Genomic DNA, 16,786 nt, shown 5'->3' with positions numbered 1-16,786 from the left:
CTGCAGGATCTATAGGGCATCCTTCCTGTGCCTCCCCCCCAGGAATTGGTAGATTTCCTCAATCAGCAGGTGCGCCTCCACCACGGGGATAGTTGAGATCTTGGACGAGGTCACATATTGCCCATCCCCCCCCCCCCCGAGGGTCAGGTTCACAAGGCATGGATTGGACCAGGCCTCCCTGTTTCTGCTGTCTCATTGCCACCACCTAACGCTGTGATGTGAGTCCGGGCAGAACTTTGTCTTGGGCATCAGGCAGGGCACAGAAGAGGAGCGGGGGACGAGGGGAGGTAGGTGTAGACTCCATGTGTTGGGCCCAGATACAAAAGGGACCAGGGCCAAGATTCGGGATGCAGTTAGGGGTGCAGTTAGGGGTGCGGTTACCCAGAGAACAGTTCCAACAGTTTCCAGCAATACGCAGGCAGCTGCAACCCAGTCCGTCCAATCCAATCTAACCCTACCTTGCTTGTAGCTTTGGACCCACAGTGGTGCCACTTCTTTTCACCAGCTGATGAGTAATCTGCTTCCTCCATTAGCTTGTGTGGAACACCTGCAGTGCCAAACACTGCGCCCTTGCCCCTGCACAGGCTTCACCGCTGCAGGGCCGGCGTGGGAATGATAATGCCATGGGGGCATGGCCACAGGGACTGCAGGGAAGAAAGACCCAGGAGGGGTCTACAATGCCGGCAAAAACTGCGCCCTTGCCCAACCGCAGGCTTCACTGCTGCGGGGCCGGCGTGGGAGTGATAACACCAAGGGGGAGTGGCCACTGGAACTGCACGGAAGGAAGATCCTGGAGGGGTCTACAGTGTCGGCAAACACCGCACCCTTGCCCCGCCGCTGTGTTTATACAATGCAAATAAGAAAATTACAATTCTGCAATGTTCCACTATTGTCTCCCTCATGCCCCCTTAACTATAGGCAGAGGGTAGGCCCTCGCTCACTACTGCAGGACCTCCCACTCTTATTTTTTAAGCAGCGCTGTCCCTCCCTTCTTATACTAAGGGATGTGTCCACCTCACTTACCAATTTCTTTATCGTGGTGCCACAGCTCCTCGCTACAGGATCCCTCTTCTCTTTCTACTAAATAAGAATAATGAATACTTTGCCAAAAAAAATCACATGACTCACACCAGCATTCACTCTACTTCTGCATTTATTCTCACTCTCTCCATAATTCTCGTATCAGATGCACCGGCTCACTGTGATCATCCAAAGTCTTCCGGACTGCTTCTCCCCTCAATGGCCTGCACCCAAGGAGGCAGGCTGCAAGCTTGGAGCAGCCAGGCAGGGTCCTGGCACCTGCTACCTCCCTCGTGGGTGCAGTGCAAAATTCTGTTCTCACCAGGTGGACCTCGTTAATCCCTGAGGTGTAGCAGAGGAGCACACAGATTTTCCGGAAGGACCTGGATTCCCTGTGCGGGCCACCAAAAATGTATGGCAAATCCCTTTCACATTAATAAAATGGAGTCCATATAGCCAAAAATGTGATGCGAGAGATTTGAGAAATACACAAATGTATTGCAAACTGCCAGGGCAGGGAAATGCATTAAAAAAGAAGATCTAGTAGAGTGAGTGCATGGTTATATTGTGTTCACAGAAAGCAAAAAGAAACAATTTGTTTTAAGTTTCTTCACCAGTGATTGGCTGGAAAGAGCTGCAATATACATGATTCCATACATTACACATTTATATTCATTGGCCTATTCTAAGCATGTGGTAATAGTGATGTTCATGGTGGTTAGCTCATGCTCAGTAAAGTCACTTCCTTTTCCATACTCTGGGATTGGATGATGGATGTTGAAACATATAACAGCAGAACCTGATCACCCATTGGCTGTTCCAGTAGGAGTAGATGTGCAGTGAGTGAGCACAGACACCTTCACCAATCATTATTTTGAGATGTGACAGTGTGACACAATTATAACATTTAAGTTCCGTCCGAAGTGACCTAAGCAATTTGGCACCAGAATACTGTTCTCACCATTAAGAACTATGCATTATCAATACATTTGTGTTACTTTGTTCAGTGGAAAGGCTACTCGCCTGTATTTCCTGATTCTCATGAGTGTGTCTTGTTTGTATTCTGATATTATTTGCTGGGACCTTGCTCCTGGCAAACTGTGCTCATTCATAATGGCACAAATGTGAATGTGTTGTGCGGCGGATATTGCTATTTTGCTAACACATTCAGGCAGTGTGATTTTAATGTGAACTACTCTACTGACCTATTCTGCCTGGTTAATACTAGAAGAAGTGTATAACTGCTCATGTGTATGACATCACACGTTGTCCTTAGCACTATGGCATTCATGTGATGTGAGATATCTGTACATATCTGTGTTGTTTACTAACTCCTTATTGGAGCTTCAAAGCAGAAAGTGGTGTTCTGCATAACTGTTTCTTAAAAAAGAGGTGTTTTGCAGCTGCGATTTTCCTACAGATGGCAGTGTTGTGCTTTGATCAGTCTCTCTCTACAAACACGATTTTCTGTGCCTCATTGCTTGACTCCTGCCAATGTGTGACTGTCATTAAGTTACGTTTGGCTATTTTGCTTAGGGACACAAATTATTACATTTATCTGGGACATAACGATGGGAAAGCGGCAAACCTTATGCAGTCCGGTTAATCAGGGTACAGTGTCTTGTCTTTAAACTATGGGTTTTAGTATCATTTTATGTTGCTTTCCATGATCTCTCTGCTGCAAACTAAAACCTGAGAAAGCTTTTGCTTCTCCTTGCTCTAATCATTCCCTTTGCGGAATCTAGCCTGTGGCTGTGTCAATGTTTCAACTTAGGAATGTGTGCCTTTCAGCAAAAGTCTGACTGCTGCTTCCTTTTGTGGAGTGATGGGGAGATTTTCATGCAGCAGGAATGGCTACCTAAATTTTGATACCTACGTGTAGTGTATTCAGTTAATGTAAAATAATGGTAATCATGTATTTGACAATATAAACACTTCTACATTTCTCTAATAGATGTTAAATTAAGCTGGGTTTGGGTGAAGGTACATGACTATGTTAGTGTACAAGGGTTATGTTACGGGCTGGCTGAAACATTGCTGTTAGTGCTCTGTTGGCCTAAGCATGAAGCCTTTTGCTAAATGGAGTTACTCGCTTTGTTTCAGTGCGCTTTTCTCAAAGTGACTCTTACATTTTCACACAGGTTTGGGACGTTGCATGAATGTGCCCATATTCTTATACTCCCCTACAGTTCTCTCATAACAAGAAGTGAAACAAATTATGCACTGCATTTATTTCTTGGGCAAGGGGGCTTGCTTTCGGCATGGGCCTTCACTATGTAAGGAGTCTGCGAGCTAATTTGTGAATGGCGATAGGAGGCACTCTCCAATTGGGCATGGGACATAGTTGCCACCTGCCACGCAGCACATTACTTCTTCTCCCCTCTGTCCCACCATTCAGGAAGTGTAGGTGAAGGCTCCTGCTCCTTCTTGTGTCTGTTTGGGGACTAGGGAAAACTTCCTTAGTGCTTAGGATTGCCAGCAGCTCAGCCCTGCTTGCTGCTTTCCCCCTCTGCAGACAGTGCGGCATGAGTCAATTCAACGTTACTGATTTTATTAGACTTATAAGGATGAAATGCTCTGCTGGCTCATCCATGATACAAACATGTGACCTACAGCATGCCCGCAGATCTCTGCCATGTAGCAGCAAGCCACTGTGGTACCTTACAGACTAAATAGCAATGTTCTATTGCATCTGTTTGCTAACTTAACGATAGTTGAAGAAAATAACGGTTGGTAAATGGAGAGGAAAGCGGAGTGAAATCAAAGGTGAAGGATGAAAGCATTTCAATTAATCATAACTCCTTTCATTGCACTGGGGAGCTTCCATAGAACCATTCTTTATTTGAACTGTACGATTACAGAAAGGGACCAACTATATGTAAATAATTCTTGGTTGCGCCACCCAAAGGAGTAGTTCACTATGAACTGCTAAGCCAAATGCTGCCTGAACAAGAACACAAGCAACCCAAGCCATGTTTCAGCCTTGTAGTATAGTTGTGTGATGCTGTAGAAGGTTGCCAAAAGCAATAGCATTGGTTTTCATTAATTCAAAGCCTTCCATATATTAATATTTGATTGCAGATTATCTCTGTAAGTGAGAGATTTCCTAATCAGATGTGGATCCCTTGCTTGGTACTGCCAGGGAATGAAGCTTCTTGTCATTGATTAGGTCCAACAAGACCTAGCTGAGGTTGTTTTTGTTCCCATATAGAGGGGAAATAACCTAGCCGCTCTGACTAGACTGTTCCTATTGGTGGTAGGATTGAGGCTGGTTTGCAAATGGATGGCCCCTTTTTTAATGGCCCAGACCAGCCAACTGTGATGGGGAAGGTTGCCCTGGGCAATGCCCTTTGTTATAATTCATGAAAAGCCTTCAGTCCATAACTTGATTGGTGCGGGTGTTTTCGTTTGGAAGTTAACAGTTTGCTGTACTGGAAGTTAACAGTTTGCTGTCCATTTTTCTTTTTTTGGGGAGGGCTATAAAACACCTATAGGCAGAAACTATTTCATTGGAGCACAGATAGGGAGGAATGGCATACGAGGAGAGATATAGAGGAATGGCATCTAGCTTGCTTTAATCAAGCCTTATTAGCAGGCTTTGCATTCAAAGTGCCTGACAGTGTTTGTTCAAAGTAGTCTTCTGAGAGTTAATGACTTAATTGGAGTTGTAAATACGCTACTGGTATAATACAAATGTCTTATGAGCCACTCGATTTATAAAAATGTCTTCCTTCAGCCACTCGATTTATAAACACTATGCTTGTCCTTCACTGAAGTCCTGCTAAACACAAGCATTGGCAAAGCCACAAAGTCTTCTTTCGAACTAGTATTGACAAAGCCAACATTTTTGGTTTGTGCATATGTTTTAAGCTTTTGCCAGGCACTGCTATTAGATGCCCAGGTGATCGCACCATTTTGCACCTCCTACCAACGATGGGTAGTTTATACCACTACAGCTGTGCCTGTCAAGTGCCTTTCCCATGCCTACACAAAATCCCAAACCGTTGGCATTGCCAATGCTTGTTATTATGTGACATGGCTTGTTATACAAACCTTTCAGAAAACATTACAATAACATACATTGCAAAAAACAGAAGAGATTACAACCGCTATAGATTTTCTTTATTTCATCCCACAATTATGAACCTGAGTGTCCGGGAATTGATCATACCTTGCACAAACTCATTGGGCCTGATTTGCGCATGGTTTTTCATTTGCATAGTGCCATTATAAAACGCTTTTGTAAATCAAGCCCATTGTATTTTATATTCTATTCTTTCAAATGATTAGGCGCTAGGCAACCCTTTTCCCCATTGTAAGGCACCACCAACATGTGCAGTACAACCTATGAAGCCAAATAAATATTTTGCTCCCAAAAGACATGGAAAGAAATAACCATTTACGATAGTGTGAGGCTTGTCACAACATTAAAATCTAATCTCAACAGTGATGTGAACCTGGTAGTTTACTATCATGTCAGCAGTTTGCCTCACCAGTAGGTGTGAGTAAAGCTTACGAGGATCATATAGGAAGCCTATTCATCCATGTTTAATGTAGGCTATTGATTTTCTTTTGTTCACAGCGTCCGTGGTGATTATAGAGGGGCTGGCGTCATCAATGACTAATAACACTGTGTACATGCGTTTAATACTGCCATCAGAGAACAGACTGTTCAGTCAATGACTGGAAACCGCACCAAGACGTCAGTCAGCACAATACTGACATGCATGCACATCCTCTCACTTCTCACATACATGATTGTTCATGCAACAAGTTGAGGTATGTGGTTTAAAACACAACTTAGCTCGCTGACTAGAGGCTCCAATGTAGTCACTTTGTTAAACTGCAAATATTGTTATTGTTTTTTGTGTTAAAAAAAAGCATTACGTTGTTAAAAATATGCAATAATTCCATGATATGGTGAGTAAGCAGAGGCTGATACCTACGTTCTTTGGGTGTTTATTGTTTTTGTATTGGCTCTGTGCTATTGCATGTTCAACCACCTTGATGTTAAATCAGTTTCTGTGTAGCGATACCATGAAGGGAACAATGTTGGAGCAAGTATGTATTTATTAATTGTTTGCTTGTTAGGCACTTATACAGGAAATACATTCTGTTTCAAAGCGCCCATAGGGCAGCAGGGAGGGAACATGGGTTAGCAGTACAATTAAATACAAAAATACAGAGGAGGAAGGGATGGCCGAATCTACTATGCCTTGTCAGTATTCAGAACGTGCAAGTGCAGGAAGGAAGAGGGCAGTGGGGGTAGGTGCTGAGGTGTCCGTGCTCGAGGGTGAGCCACAGATGAAGTGCAGGGTATGGTAAGTGCTATGCGGCCAGGAGCCACGTTGGGTGGAAAGTGTGAATCTCCAGTGCACAGGGTGTGCTGAGGCAAGTGCTGATGGAAGACAGGTGCTGGGGAGATTGGTTGTGAATCGTCTTAGGCCCAGAGGCTGCATAAGCGTCCAAGACACCAAAATAAGCAACTGTGGGATAAGCAGGGGAAGGAAAACGGGAAGGAGGAGGAAAAGAGGGGAGTCTTGAGGTATTTTCCAGAACCTCAGAAGTTCCTGCACAAGACGCAGCAGGAGAGGGAGGCTATTCCAGAGGAGGGGGACCAGCGGAGGAAAGCAAGCAGCCTCCTGCTCTCTGTTTAGTGAAACGCTTTACACACAGAGAGTTGGTGCCAGAGGAGCGTAGAGGTCTAGAATGAGAGTATTTGGTAAGAGAGAGTTGAAGATAGTGTAATCTCTACCCCAGGCAGCTTTGTGGATGATGCAGAGGGATTTGAATTTGATCTGTGCAGCAACCGGGAGCCAGTGGAGGCTTTTTAGGGCAGTAGAGTTGCGGTCCCTGGGCTTAAGGCCAAGGATACGTCCTGCTGCTCTATTCTGGATTAGTTGAAGAGTTTGCAGAGTGGAAGAAGGTAGATTGAGGAGGAGGCTGTTGCAATAGTCAAGCCTAGAGAGAACCAGGGCTCGGTAAACATTGAGCTTCTGGGGGAAAGTGAGAAATGGGAGAATTCCTTTGAAAGGGAAGAGTTGGAAGTGGGACTTCTTTGCAATGTCCTGCGTGTGAGGGTGGAAGGAAGGATAAAGAGGAGTCAAAGATTAATCCAAGGTTTTTGGTGTCAGAAGAAGGAGCGGGGGGGGGAGCCCAAGGAGGGAGGCCAGAGAGAAGGGAAGAAGGTGGTAGCAGGGGTCCCAATCAGAAGGATCTCAGTTTGCTGGCATTGAGGCAGAGATCATTGCAAGAGCACAATGCCTGAATGGCAGACACGCAGTCAGGGATGATGAAGGAAGGTGCAAGTGGGTCAGCAGGAAGTCTGACAAAGAGTTGGGTGTCATCTGCATAACACTGGAAGTTGATGGAGGAGGAGATGAGGCATGGCAGCTGTACAAGGTAGATTTTAAAGAGCCAGAGAGAGAGGATATATCCCTGAGGGACACCACAGGTGTAGAAGGAAGTAGGAGAGGGGAAGGTGCCTAGGATGACATGGGAACAGAGCGTCTAGTTGGGAAAGAAGTCAGCCATTCCAGTGCCCATTCCGAGATACCAAGGGTGTTGTGGAGCCTTTGTATGAGGATGGAATGGTTGACAGTGTCAAAGGCAGAAGAGAGATCAAGTAGAATGAGGACAGCTGGGGAGTCCAGGGCTGCGAGCAGTTCTTCACGGGTGTTCAGAAGAGCAGATTCTCAGAATCCAGATTGATGATCGTGGAGACCACCGACAAGTTCAGTGTGTGATTTGAGCTGGGGCAAGGCCAGCTTCTCCAGCAGTTTCCCCAGGAAGGGGGCGATTGAAATAGGGCGGTAGTTGGATAGACAGGTAGGGTCTGCTGAAGGCTTTTTCAATAGTGGGCTCACAATGAAATGCTTGAGGTGGGAGGGGAAAGAGCCAGTGGCGAAAGAGTGGTTACAGAAATCAGCGAGTGTGGGAGGAAGAGAGACAATTTTGTCCTTGAAAGTTCTGGATGAGCAGGGGGAAACCTGTTTGGAAGAAGCCTTCATAGATCGGACAACTGTGAGAACTTCTACAGGTGTGATAGGGGTGAAGGAGGAGAAGGCGGAAGAAGGAGGGGGAGTCGCCAAGGGAGGCAATGGGTTGTGGGATGGGTTAGGTGGCTTAGTAACAAGGGTGTTCAGGATGTACTGAGTTTTGGTGCAAAGTGTGTGGCCAGTGTATTGCAGAGGGCCTGGGAAGAAAGAGGTGAGGACGAGACTACAGAAGGGTTGGCTAGCTGCCTGCATATTATGAAAAGTTCAGCTGTGTTATTGGATGCACCAGATGCCCGTGCCTGAATGTGGGCTCTTTTCTTGGCATGGATGGCGAGTCTGTATTGCCTTCGGAGCAGGCGGCAGGCCAGTTTGTCAGAGGCACTTTTGTTTCAAAGCTGCAAGTTTGGAGTTATACCAAGTGTTACGCTTAGAGGCAGGTTTCAGGCAGGTCTGTGGCAAGGATGTCAAGGGTATTGGTGATTGCTGAGTGATGATTGCTGAGTGCAGAGTCAAAGGTGGAGCCTGAGGTGGGGTGGGGGGATGAAGGTAGAGGCAAAGGCAGCGGCTGACACTCGTTTCATCGGGCGAATGTTTCAGAACGAGGTTGGCAGTGCTTTTGTGGGACCCAGGTCGGAGGAGAAGAGAGCATGGTCTGACCTGGAGAGAGGGGTGACCAGAGGGGGAATGAGCGAGAGGTCAGAGTGGATGATGGCGTCCAAGGTGTGTCCAGCCGAGTGGGTAGGACCGGAGGGGAGGATAGAGAGGGAGAGAGAGGGGCAGAAGTCAATGAAAAGAGTGGATGCTGAGGCACACAAGTCCAATTGGATGTTGAAGTAACCCAAGAGGAAGATATTGGAAATGGAGGAAAGTAAGGAGGAGCAGAAATCAGCCCATTCACAGAGGAACAGGGTGTTAGCGCCTCGAGGCTGGTAGATGGTAGCAATGGTCAGAGTGGAGGAGGGAGAGATGACCAACTTGCAAACCAGGATCTCGATGGAAGTTCAGAATTGGGTGGGTACGATGGAAGAAGGAACCCACTCAGGATAGATTAAGGCGACCCCACCGCCAGCACAGTGAGGTTGAGGCTTGGAAATGATCTTGAAGCCGACAGGAAGGACGGAGTCAAAAGCAGTGACAGAGCTGGCATTAAACCAAGTCTTGGTGAGAGCGAGAAAATCGAGGTCAGTGTCTTCAAGAAAGAGGCAGATATCATTAAAGTGTTTTTTAGCAGAGTGGGCATTAAGAGTTGCCAGGTGGAGGTGGTCTCTGCCTTTGAAGGTTTTCTGAGGAGAAGTTCAGGGGCGTGGTACTCTGGTCAGAGGCGGAGGGACAGTGAGAGTGGTGAGGGGAGAGGCAGCAGAATGAAGGAAGTTGATGAGGAAGGAAGGATCCAGTCAAAGAGTTAAAGGTTGGGTTGAGGACCCTGGACCAGGATAGTGCCAGTGTGGTAGACATTTCTGATGCACCATGAGGATGGGGAGCCCGCCAAGAGGACTTCTCACTTGGTCCCACCGTTAATGAGAGAGGAAGTGAAAGGGGAGAGAGTAGAGATGAGATGAGGACTCCAAAGAGCAGGAGAGGGACAGAGAAGAGGATATCTGTGAAGACCTCTCTGGAGGTTGTTCTGACGTAGGTGTCTGCGATGGGAAGGCCAGGGTTTGCACGCAAGATGTCATTTTTGTGCTTTTTCATTCCAGACTTAGTGAGAGAGGGGGGATAGGAGAGTAGCAATTGGAGAAGATAGGGGAGATGGTGCGTGCCATTAGGGTGTCATAGGGAAGTTGAAAGGGGAGGGGTGACTGCACTGCACAGTTCTGACCTAATCTCACAGGTGGGATAGCAGTAGCAAGGACACAATGCAATGAATTTAGAGTGCAGGATGTAAGTACACACAGCGAAATTCGATTTTCTATGCAAGGCCACGAATGCAGTAGATTAGGGTGCGGGATGTAAATAAACACAGCTAAATGCGAATTTGTCCAGAGGACACACCAGGGAGAAGAGAAAGGTGAAGAGTTTGAGCAAAGTGAGATATACAAAGATAGAGATAAGAATGCTAGTGGGGGAGGCAAAGGAATAGTTCACCCATTACTCACTGCAAGCTCAATAGTTTTTAGGGGTGCTGAGGCAATTGGACAGCAGGATGTATCCAGCAGGCTGCAGCATGGTTTGTGGTTGGGAGAGCATGTGGGGGCCCACCCACGCCCAGACAGGCACAGACATTCGATGCCATTTTATTCCAGGATCTCCAACATGTCATTGTACATGCTGAGCCTTACTCCCTCCATAGAAGTAGTTGTAGATTAGAATCAGCATCATGCAGCCGTATCTTCAACAGTGGGAACCCAAGTCACTGCAAAGGTGCTAATAAAGGGTATCCAGTTAAATTGTCAAACAGATTTTCGAAATGCCATTTTGTCAAAAATAAATGCCGAAAAAAATACATTCCCAATGGTCTTTTTTTTATTTTATGTTTTATCTTTGTTTCGTTTGTAAAAAAAAAAAAAAGTGTCTATAAAAAAAACAGGGAGTCGGGGGTGGGGGGAACCCCCCATTTAAAAAATAAAATAAAAATAAAAACATTAGAATTTTTTTTTTACAGCATTTTGGTGTCGAAAAAATGGCATTTCGAAAATATGACGTTTGTAAATGTCACTATGAACCCTAATAAAGACAACAGAGCCAGTGTTTGTATTTCAATTTTTCCGGGGCATTCATATTCGCCATTTAAGTGGCGAGAACACAATCTACCGTTTCAATTGTTTCATGATTTCATGAATATGAGAGCTATGCTGAATTTTAATTTCCCTACCAAATAAATTAGAAGTGTGTACAGTTTTAGTAATTGGTAAGTATGAGACTGATGGTCAACCCACACTAGTGCATATTGTACTCATTCCCTCCAAAATGCACTCTTTTTCTGCTAGAAAGGCAGAAAATGGGTGAAGCATAGAAGTTCTTAAAACAGGATATAAAGCAGCTATATTCCTTGCTGGGTAATAAAGTGCTATGTATTGTATCCATGATACATTTGCAACACTAAATGCTGGGCCTGCCTGTCATGCTTACCAGGTTGTATGATGCTAAGAAAAGATTCACTTTGAAATCACTACATCTTTAATTTTTCTTTTGTAAATACAGAGAAACTCCACTGGCCTAAAAAAGAGCTTTCCAGGAAGTCAGTCTTGAGTCCAGAAATCGATCTATGCCTCAAGGTAGAAAGACATTTGCATCTGCTGTCCTCCACCGGAGTTCTCAAGGACATTTTCACCACAGGAACGAGTAGCGACAATGTGTTTCTCCAGAGCAAGGAGGAGAAAAAGTACCATGGGCAAAAGCAGTCCTCATGCACTCATCACAAGCGGCAGAGGAAGTCCACGAAGGGGTCTTCAAAGAGCAAGGAGCGTCGGAAGATCAAAGCACCATCACTCCTACTGAGCAGCACTTGGTACTGCAACAGCAAGCCATCCCCTCTTTACATCACCAGCCCAGTGACAAAGCTCTCGCAAAGTATTGCCATAGCAGGCAACCGGGTGGGACTCTCTGCCAGAACCAAGACAAAGTCCAAGAGGCAGTACTTCTCGAGCTTGCCAAAGCCAAGTCCACCACCCGCCTCCAAAAGCCAGGCAAAAGAAGGGAAAGTGTGCATACTTAACGCCATCAGGCCTTCCAACCTAGAGAAGGAGAAGATTAAATTCTTTAAATCGGATTTCACCTACAATCCTATGTTTGAATATTCAAATCCTGCTTTGCCAAATGTCTTGGCAAAATACAGCCGGGCCTCTGACAGATTTCTGAAACAGGTATGCAATCAATGCTTTGTATTTGTGGGTAGAATTCTGAACTCCTGATAGGAAGTCTGTGTAATATTGCCCTGCTAATGTAAAGAAGTGGCAATGTGCTAGAACATGTCACATTCACCCATGCACATGAGCAAAGTGTTGTGTGACGGTTTCATTAAGTCACTCTGACAGTAGTATGGCTTTAGTGGAGAGCTATGTGCATACTTTAGCATACTCGTTGACTTTTTTTAAAAGATAGGCTCACGCAGGAGTATAATGCACACGCCTACTGAATTCAGTGGGGAGAACATAACCTGCTTCAATAAACCAGCTGACTTCACTGAAGACAGAGAAACATGTGTGAACTTGAACACATTACATGCTGTTATTTATTATTAATGTTTACGATTTATTTTACACTAAAGTGTTATTGTGAGACTTTTTCATTCTACTGTATGCTTTAAATTGAAAGAAAACAAATTATATAAAAAAGAATTATACTAGTGGGTGGTGATGGTGGGTTTGCATGAGCAAATTAGTCATATTGCGCCCAGAGACACTTGTATACAGGCACGTTATAAGTGCCATATCATAAGCTTTTGTGGAGACTGTTTTTGGTTTTGGCACATTTCTATGGTACAAAGCACCACCATAACGCTGTAACCATTGCTACAGATAAAAGAGAAAGAGATGGGGGTTTGGAGAACAGAGTATGCATGTAAAGGAAAATGCACCATTTTTTTTCTTTTTTCTTTATTGTTTCATGGTTTAAAAAAACCTTTACAAATTTTCAATATAAACATATAGAATTGAAATACAATTAAAATACAATTTATATTATACTCAGACATTTTTTTTTAAAATTAATCCTTTGAACATTCAAAATCACTTTCATATCAATCCATATGAACGAATTTCATCATTAAAATCTCAAACATATAATAAATTCATCTCTTTTGTTAAAAGCAAGTTAGATTTCAATTTCATCATGTAAATTGTGTTTCTACGATCCACTTTATTAGCCTCAATAAAATGATTTCCTTTCCACAACTTTTTATGTCACTTTACAGATGTTTGTTAAGAACGCTATAACCCTTATTTTCAATCTGATGTCACGTCCATGCAGCATTTGGTACCATACTTGCTCTCTTAATACACAAGAAGTGTCACGTACAAAATCTGAAAAGTCAACAAGCCTATCTTTCATTAGCATGGGACAACCTAATAACAAATGTGCCAATGTCTCTGTTATCTCCTCATCCTTACAAAATCTACATATCTTCATATTTTCAGGAATCAACTTTCTTATTGCCCCTATTTCATTAGTATTCAACACATTGAATATAAATCTCATTATACTATGCCGCAGTTTCCGTGAAGGACATTTTACAAGATATGGGGCCTCATTCCGAATATGGCGGTAAGGGATAGCGGCCACCGGTAACGAGACCGGTGGCGGTAATCCCTTACCGCCATACTCCGAGTTCCCTCTGCGCCCTCGCCCTTAACGCCTGCTTTGAGCAGGTGTTAAAGTCGAGGGCGCAAAGGGGCCTCCAAGCCAATAACGGTGACCGTAATGAACGGTCACCGTTATTTGCATCTTCCCGATTCCCATTGAGCCCTATGGGGGCTCATTTGGGAATGGGGAAGAGCCTTGGTGAATGGGGAATTACCGCCCCGCCAACCTTGAAATGGGGCGGTGATTCCGCCATCCACCAAGGCGCTGCCGGTCCGGGTACGGCGTCAACCAAGGCGTTAATAGCGCCATTGGTTAGCGCCGTACTCGGAATGAGGCCCATGGTTCTGGGAACCATTTTGTAACCGATATGACTTGTGCATACAATTTTGAGTTTATTATTATTGAGTTATTCGCTACCCAATCGAAAGCTTTGATCATTGTTTTGGTTTTGGCAGGTCTCTCTACAAGGCATTTACTTGTGACACCTATGTTGCTTAAAATGCTTTGCACCTCCACTTTTAAATTCGTCATATACTTACCCGTGTCGTTGATACATACATGATACAATGAATTCTGTTTAGCAAGAACACACTTTCTATATAGCATTACTTTTTTACAATCCATACAACATTTTAAGGAGATGAGACCAAACTCATATCTGATTAGTTCAAATGGCCTTTAGCTGCCAAGCTTCTTTCTCAGGATAAAATGCCAATCCGTAAACCAATCTAGGAATCACCTTCAATAAGTAAAAGTCCCTACATGCGCCCATAGAGAATTTACCATATTTACTTTCGATAACTCTCAATTTGTTTAGCCGCATCATTTGCTTTAAGTTCCAGACATTTCTTCACAAAACTAAAAGACATATTACTTGCAAAAGAGTAGCCTAGATACTTAAATGCTCTCTGTGAACGGATTGGTATACCTTCAACAAACCATACAGGATTTACACATTTCTTGCTGTTGCCTCCCGAGTTAATCACAACTGTCTTCTGAGGATTAATTTTCAATTTCAGATCTCTAACAAACCTAGCAAAAGCGTCGATAAGCCTTTGTAATCCAATTTTAGTTTTGTCAAAGAGCATGAAATCGTCAGCGTAAGCCACCCACTTAATCGCAAAACCACCCACCTTGGGAGTTAGTAAACCTGAAAAATCCAATCTCTCATTTGCTCCAGATACATACAAATTAAATAAAATAGCTGCTAAGGCACAACCTTGTTTCAGGCCATTCCTAGATAGAATGTCCCTAGACAACAGACCTTCATTATTGAGTCCGACCTTTAACACTGTGTTTGAATACAGATCAATGAGCATAGCAAGCAGTCCCGCCTCTATATTTAAGGTTTCGAGTCTCTGCCATAGCAGTGGCCTGTCCACCATATCAAATGCTGCCGAGAGGTCCATTGACGCAGCATAGATAGGTGTATCCTTCATTTTGGAGGTTTGATTCTGCAGAATGGTTACTAATAGACTACAGACATCAGTTCCCAAGCCTTTGCGAAAGCCAATCTGACGAATATCGAAAATATCTTTCTCCTCCATCCATATTAACAGATTTTCTAAAATAATGGTGAGAAGATCTTCGCCTCAATACTTATCAATGATATGGGTCTGTAATTTGTCGTACACAGTCGATTACCTTTTTTATATATTAGTATAACATAAGAGACTTTCCAGGAGTCTGGCATAAGTGGTCTGTCAATTACATCCGAAAAAATCAAGTGTAATATTCTTGCCCATATGGGTTCGTTTTCCCTTATCAAAGCCATCGACAAATTATTGGGTCCAGGAGTACTAGAGGATTTCATTTTTCTTATAATAGATAAGATTTTGCCCACAGATACATCTTGTGTCCAGGCATAATTCACCTGTCCCAGTACAAAATCATCATTACTGGAGTGAGCATATAATTTCTCGAAATATTCACACCAGACCTTCTCACTAATAGGATTGGCATTTAGTTGAATTTGTGCGATCTCAGTACTATTGATCAGAGCCCAATAATTTCTCGAGTTTGATTCCTTCATGGCTTTGAGCATTGTTTTGTCATCCTTCTGTAGAACATGGGCATGATGGTGAATCCTCCAATTCCTATAAGCTTGTCGTTTCGATCTACACATCTTGTGAAATTCATCTATAGGCATCTTCTGCTTTTTTAAAATACGCAAGTCCTTATTCAACCTTGCTCTTTGCAACTTTATATCAAGGTCGAACGTATGTTTATGCCTTTTGTATATGTACCTATTGTTGTTTGAGAGCTCTTGACATTGGCAAGCATCATCTCCAACATATTACCAAATTTATCAGCCGAGAACTTATTCTTTTTCTCCTCTAAAAAAGTATTTTCAAAATCGTGCAACATTAAGTTATTAAATTTAGAAGTTTTTCTACTATTCCACTTTATTCTCATGCCGCTAACATTTACCACCGTATCTGCACAATATTCATTGCGGAGTTTGTTTTGTTTCCTTATGTTGATAATCATAACTAACATGGCATGATCGCTTGCGACATTCTCCTCAACAAGCATGTTCACCTTATTGTCAATTAGGAGTTCACTTGCGAATATATAGTCAATAATAGACGAGACACCTCTAGCTTTCCAGGTCGGTTTCTCATTATATAACCGTGTCAGGCCCCAAGATTTTGCAAAATTGCACCATTGCGCCCCTCTTTGCTGTTTGTTATCTATTTGAGCACATTTTTCACCAGTTCCACTTAATCTCCAGATTCTCTCACTACTTGATTGCGAGCAGTCCGCATTCATATCACCAGCCAAAATTATGAGGCCCTCCGGATTGGAAACAATTCACTCCTCTAACAATTTATTTAAGTCCTGGAGCAATTTTCCAAGCATGCCATCAACATTATCAGCATCATTCTAATAAATATTAATGATCATTAAATCAATAAAATCCTCTGCAGTCGCAATTCTAAAGGTAGCAGTTAAACAGGCCGAATGCAGATGTGTCTCGTTCATCATTGATATATATTGGTTGTTACGATAAGCGAGCACCAAGCCACCCTTAGGGCGCCCTCTTAGTCCTTTCGTGCCAAACAAACCTAGAACAACGAAACCGTCCCATAACAGTGGTCCACAGGCCCACGTTTCCTGTAATAAAACAAAGTCAAATTTCTCTAGAGACTTGCAAACCATTTTATTTTGGACCAGGTACATATGGCCTCTGGAGTCCCAGGACACCAATTTAAAAAAGTTATTGTCGCTAAAGCGATTTTCCCATACATTTCAATTGCTCTAGAGATTCCCTAAGTGAGACCGCCATAGATCTCTATTCCTTCATTTCACTTAAGATTAGGTTGTCTCCATCAGCTTGCTTCATATCACTTGGTTTCTCTCTCATATTATTACTTCTGGCTGGGTAATCCTCATTTCTCTCTGAAACAACAACATTGTGATCCACATACTCGTACGTATCAAAGCCCCTCTTCTGCAGTGCCCCAGCCTCCTTAAGAATCAGGCCACGCACTATTGGTGAAGCAATAACCAATCGAACAAAATCC

General features: G+C 43.6%; 1 protein-coding gene across 1 annotated transcript in view; it reads left to right on the top strand.

The window, feature by feature from the left end:
- MATCAP2 (microtubule associated tyrosine carboxypeptidase 2) overlaps window positions 1-16,786 on the top strand; it is a 536,488-nt gene that overhangs the window by 61,920 nt on the left and 457,782 nt on the right. The window contains exon 2 of the mRNA XM_069613255.1: window positions 11,160-11,821. Coding sequence (XP_069469356.1) covers window positions 11,160-11,821 — 662 coding nt within the window. The remainder of the gene's footprint in view (window positions 1-11,159; window positions 11,822-16,786) is intronic.

Source organism: Ambystoma mexicanum, chromosome 5p (assembly GCF_040938575.1).
Source record: "Ambystoma mexicanum isolate Mex_15411 chromosome 5p, UKY_AmexF1_1, whole genome shotgun sequence".
NCBI lineage: Eukaryota > Metazoa > Chordata > Amphibia > Caudata > Ambystomatidae > Ambystoma > Ambystoma mexicanum.
Note: the sequence above shows the minus strand (reverse complement) of the source record. Positions and strands in the feature narration are given on the sequence as shown.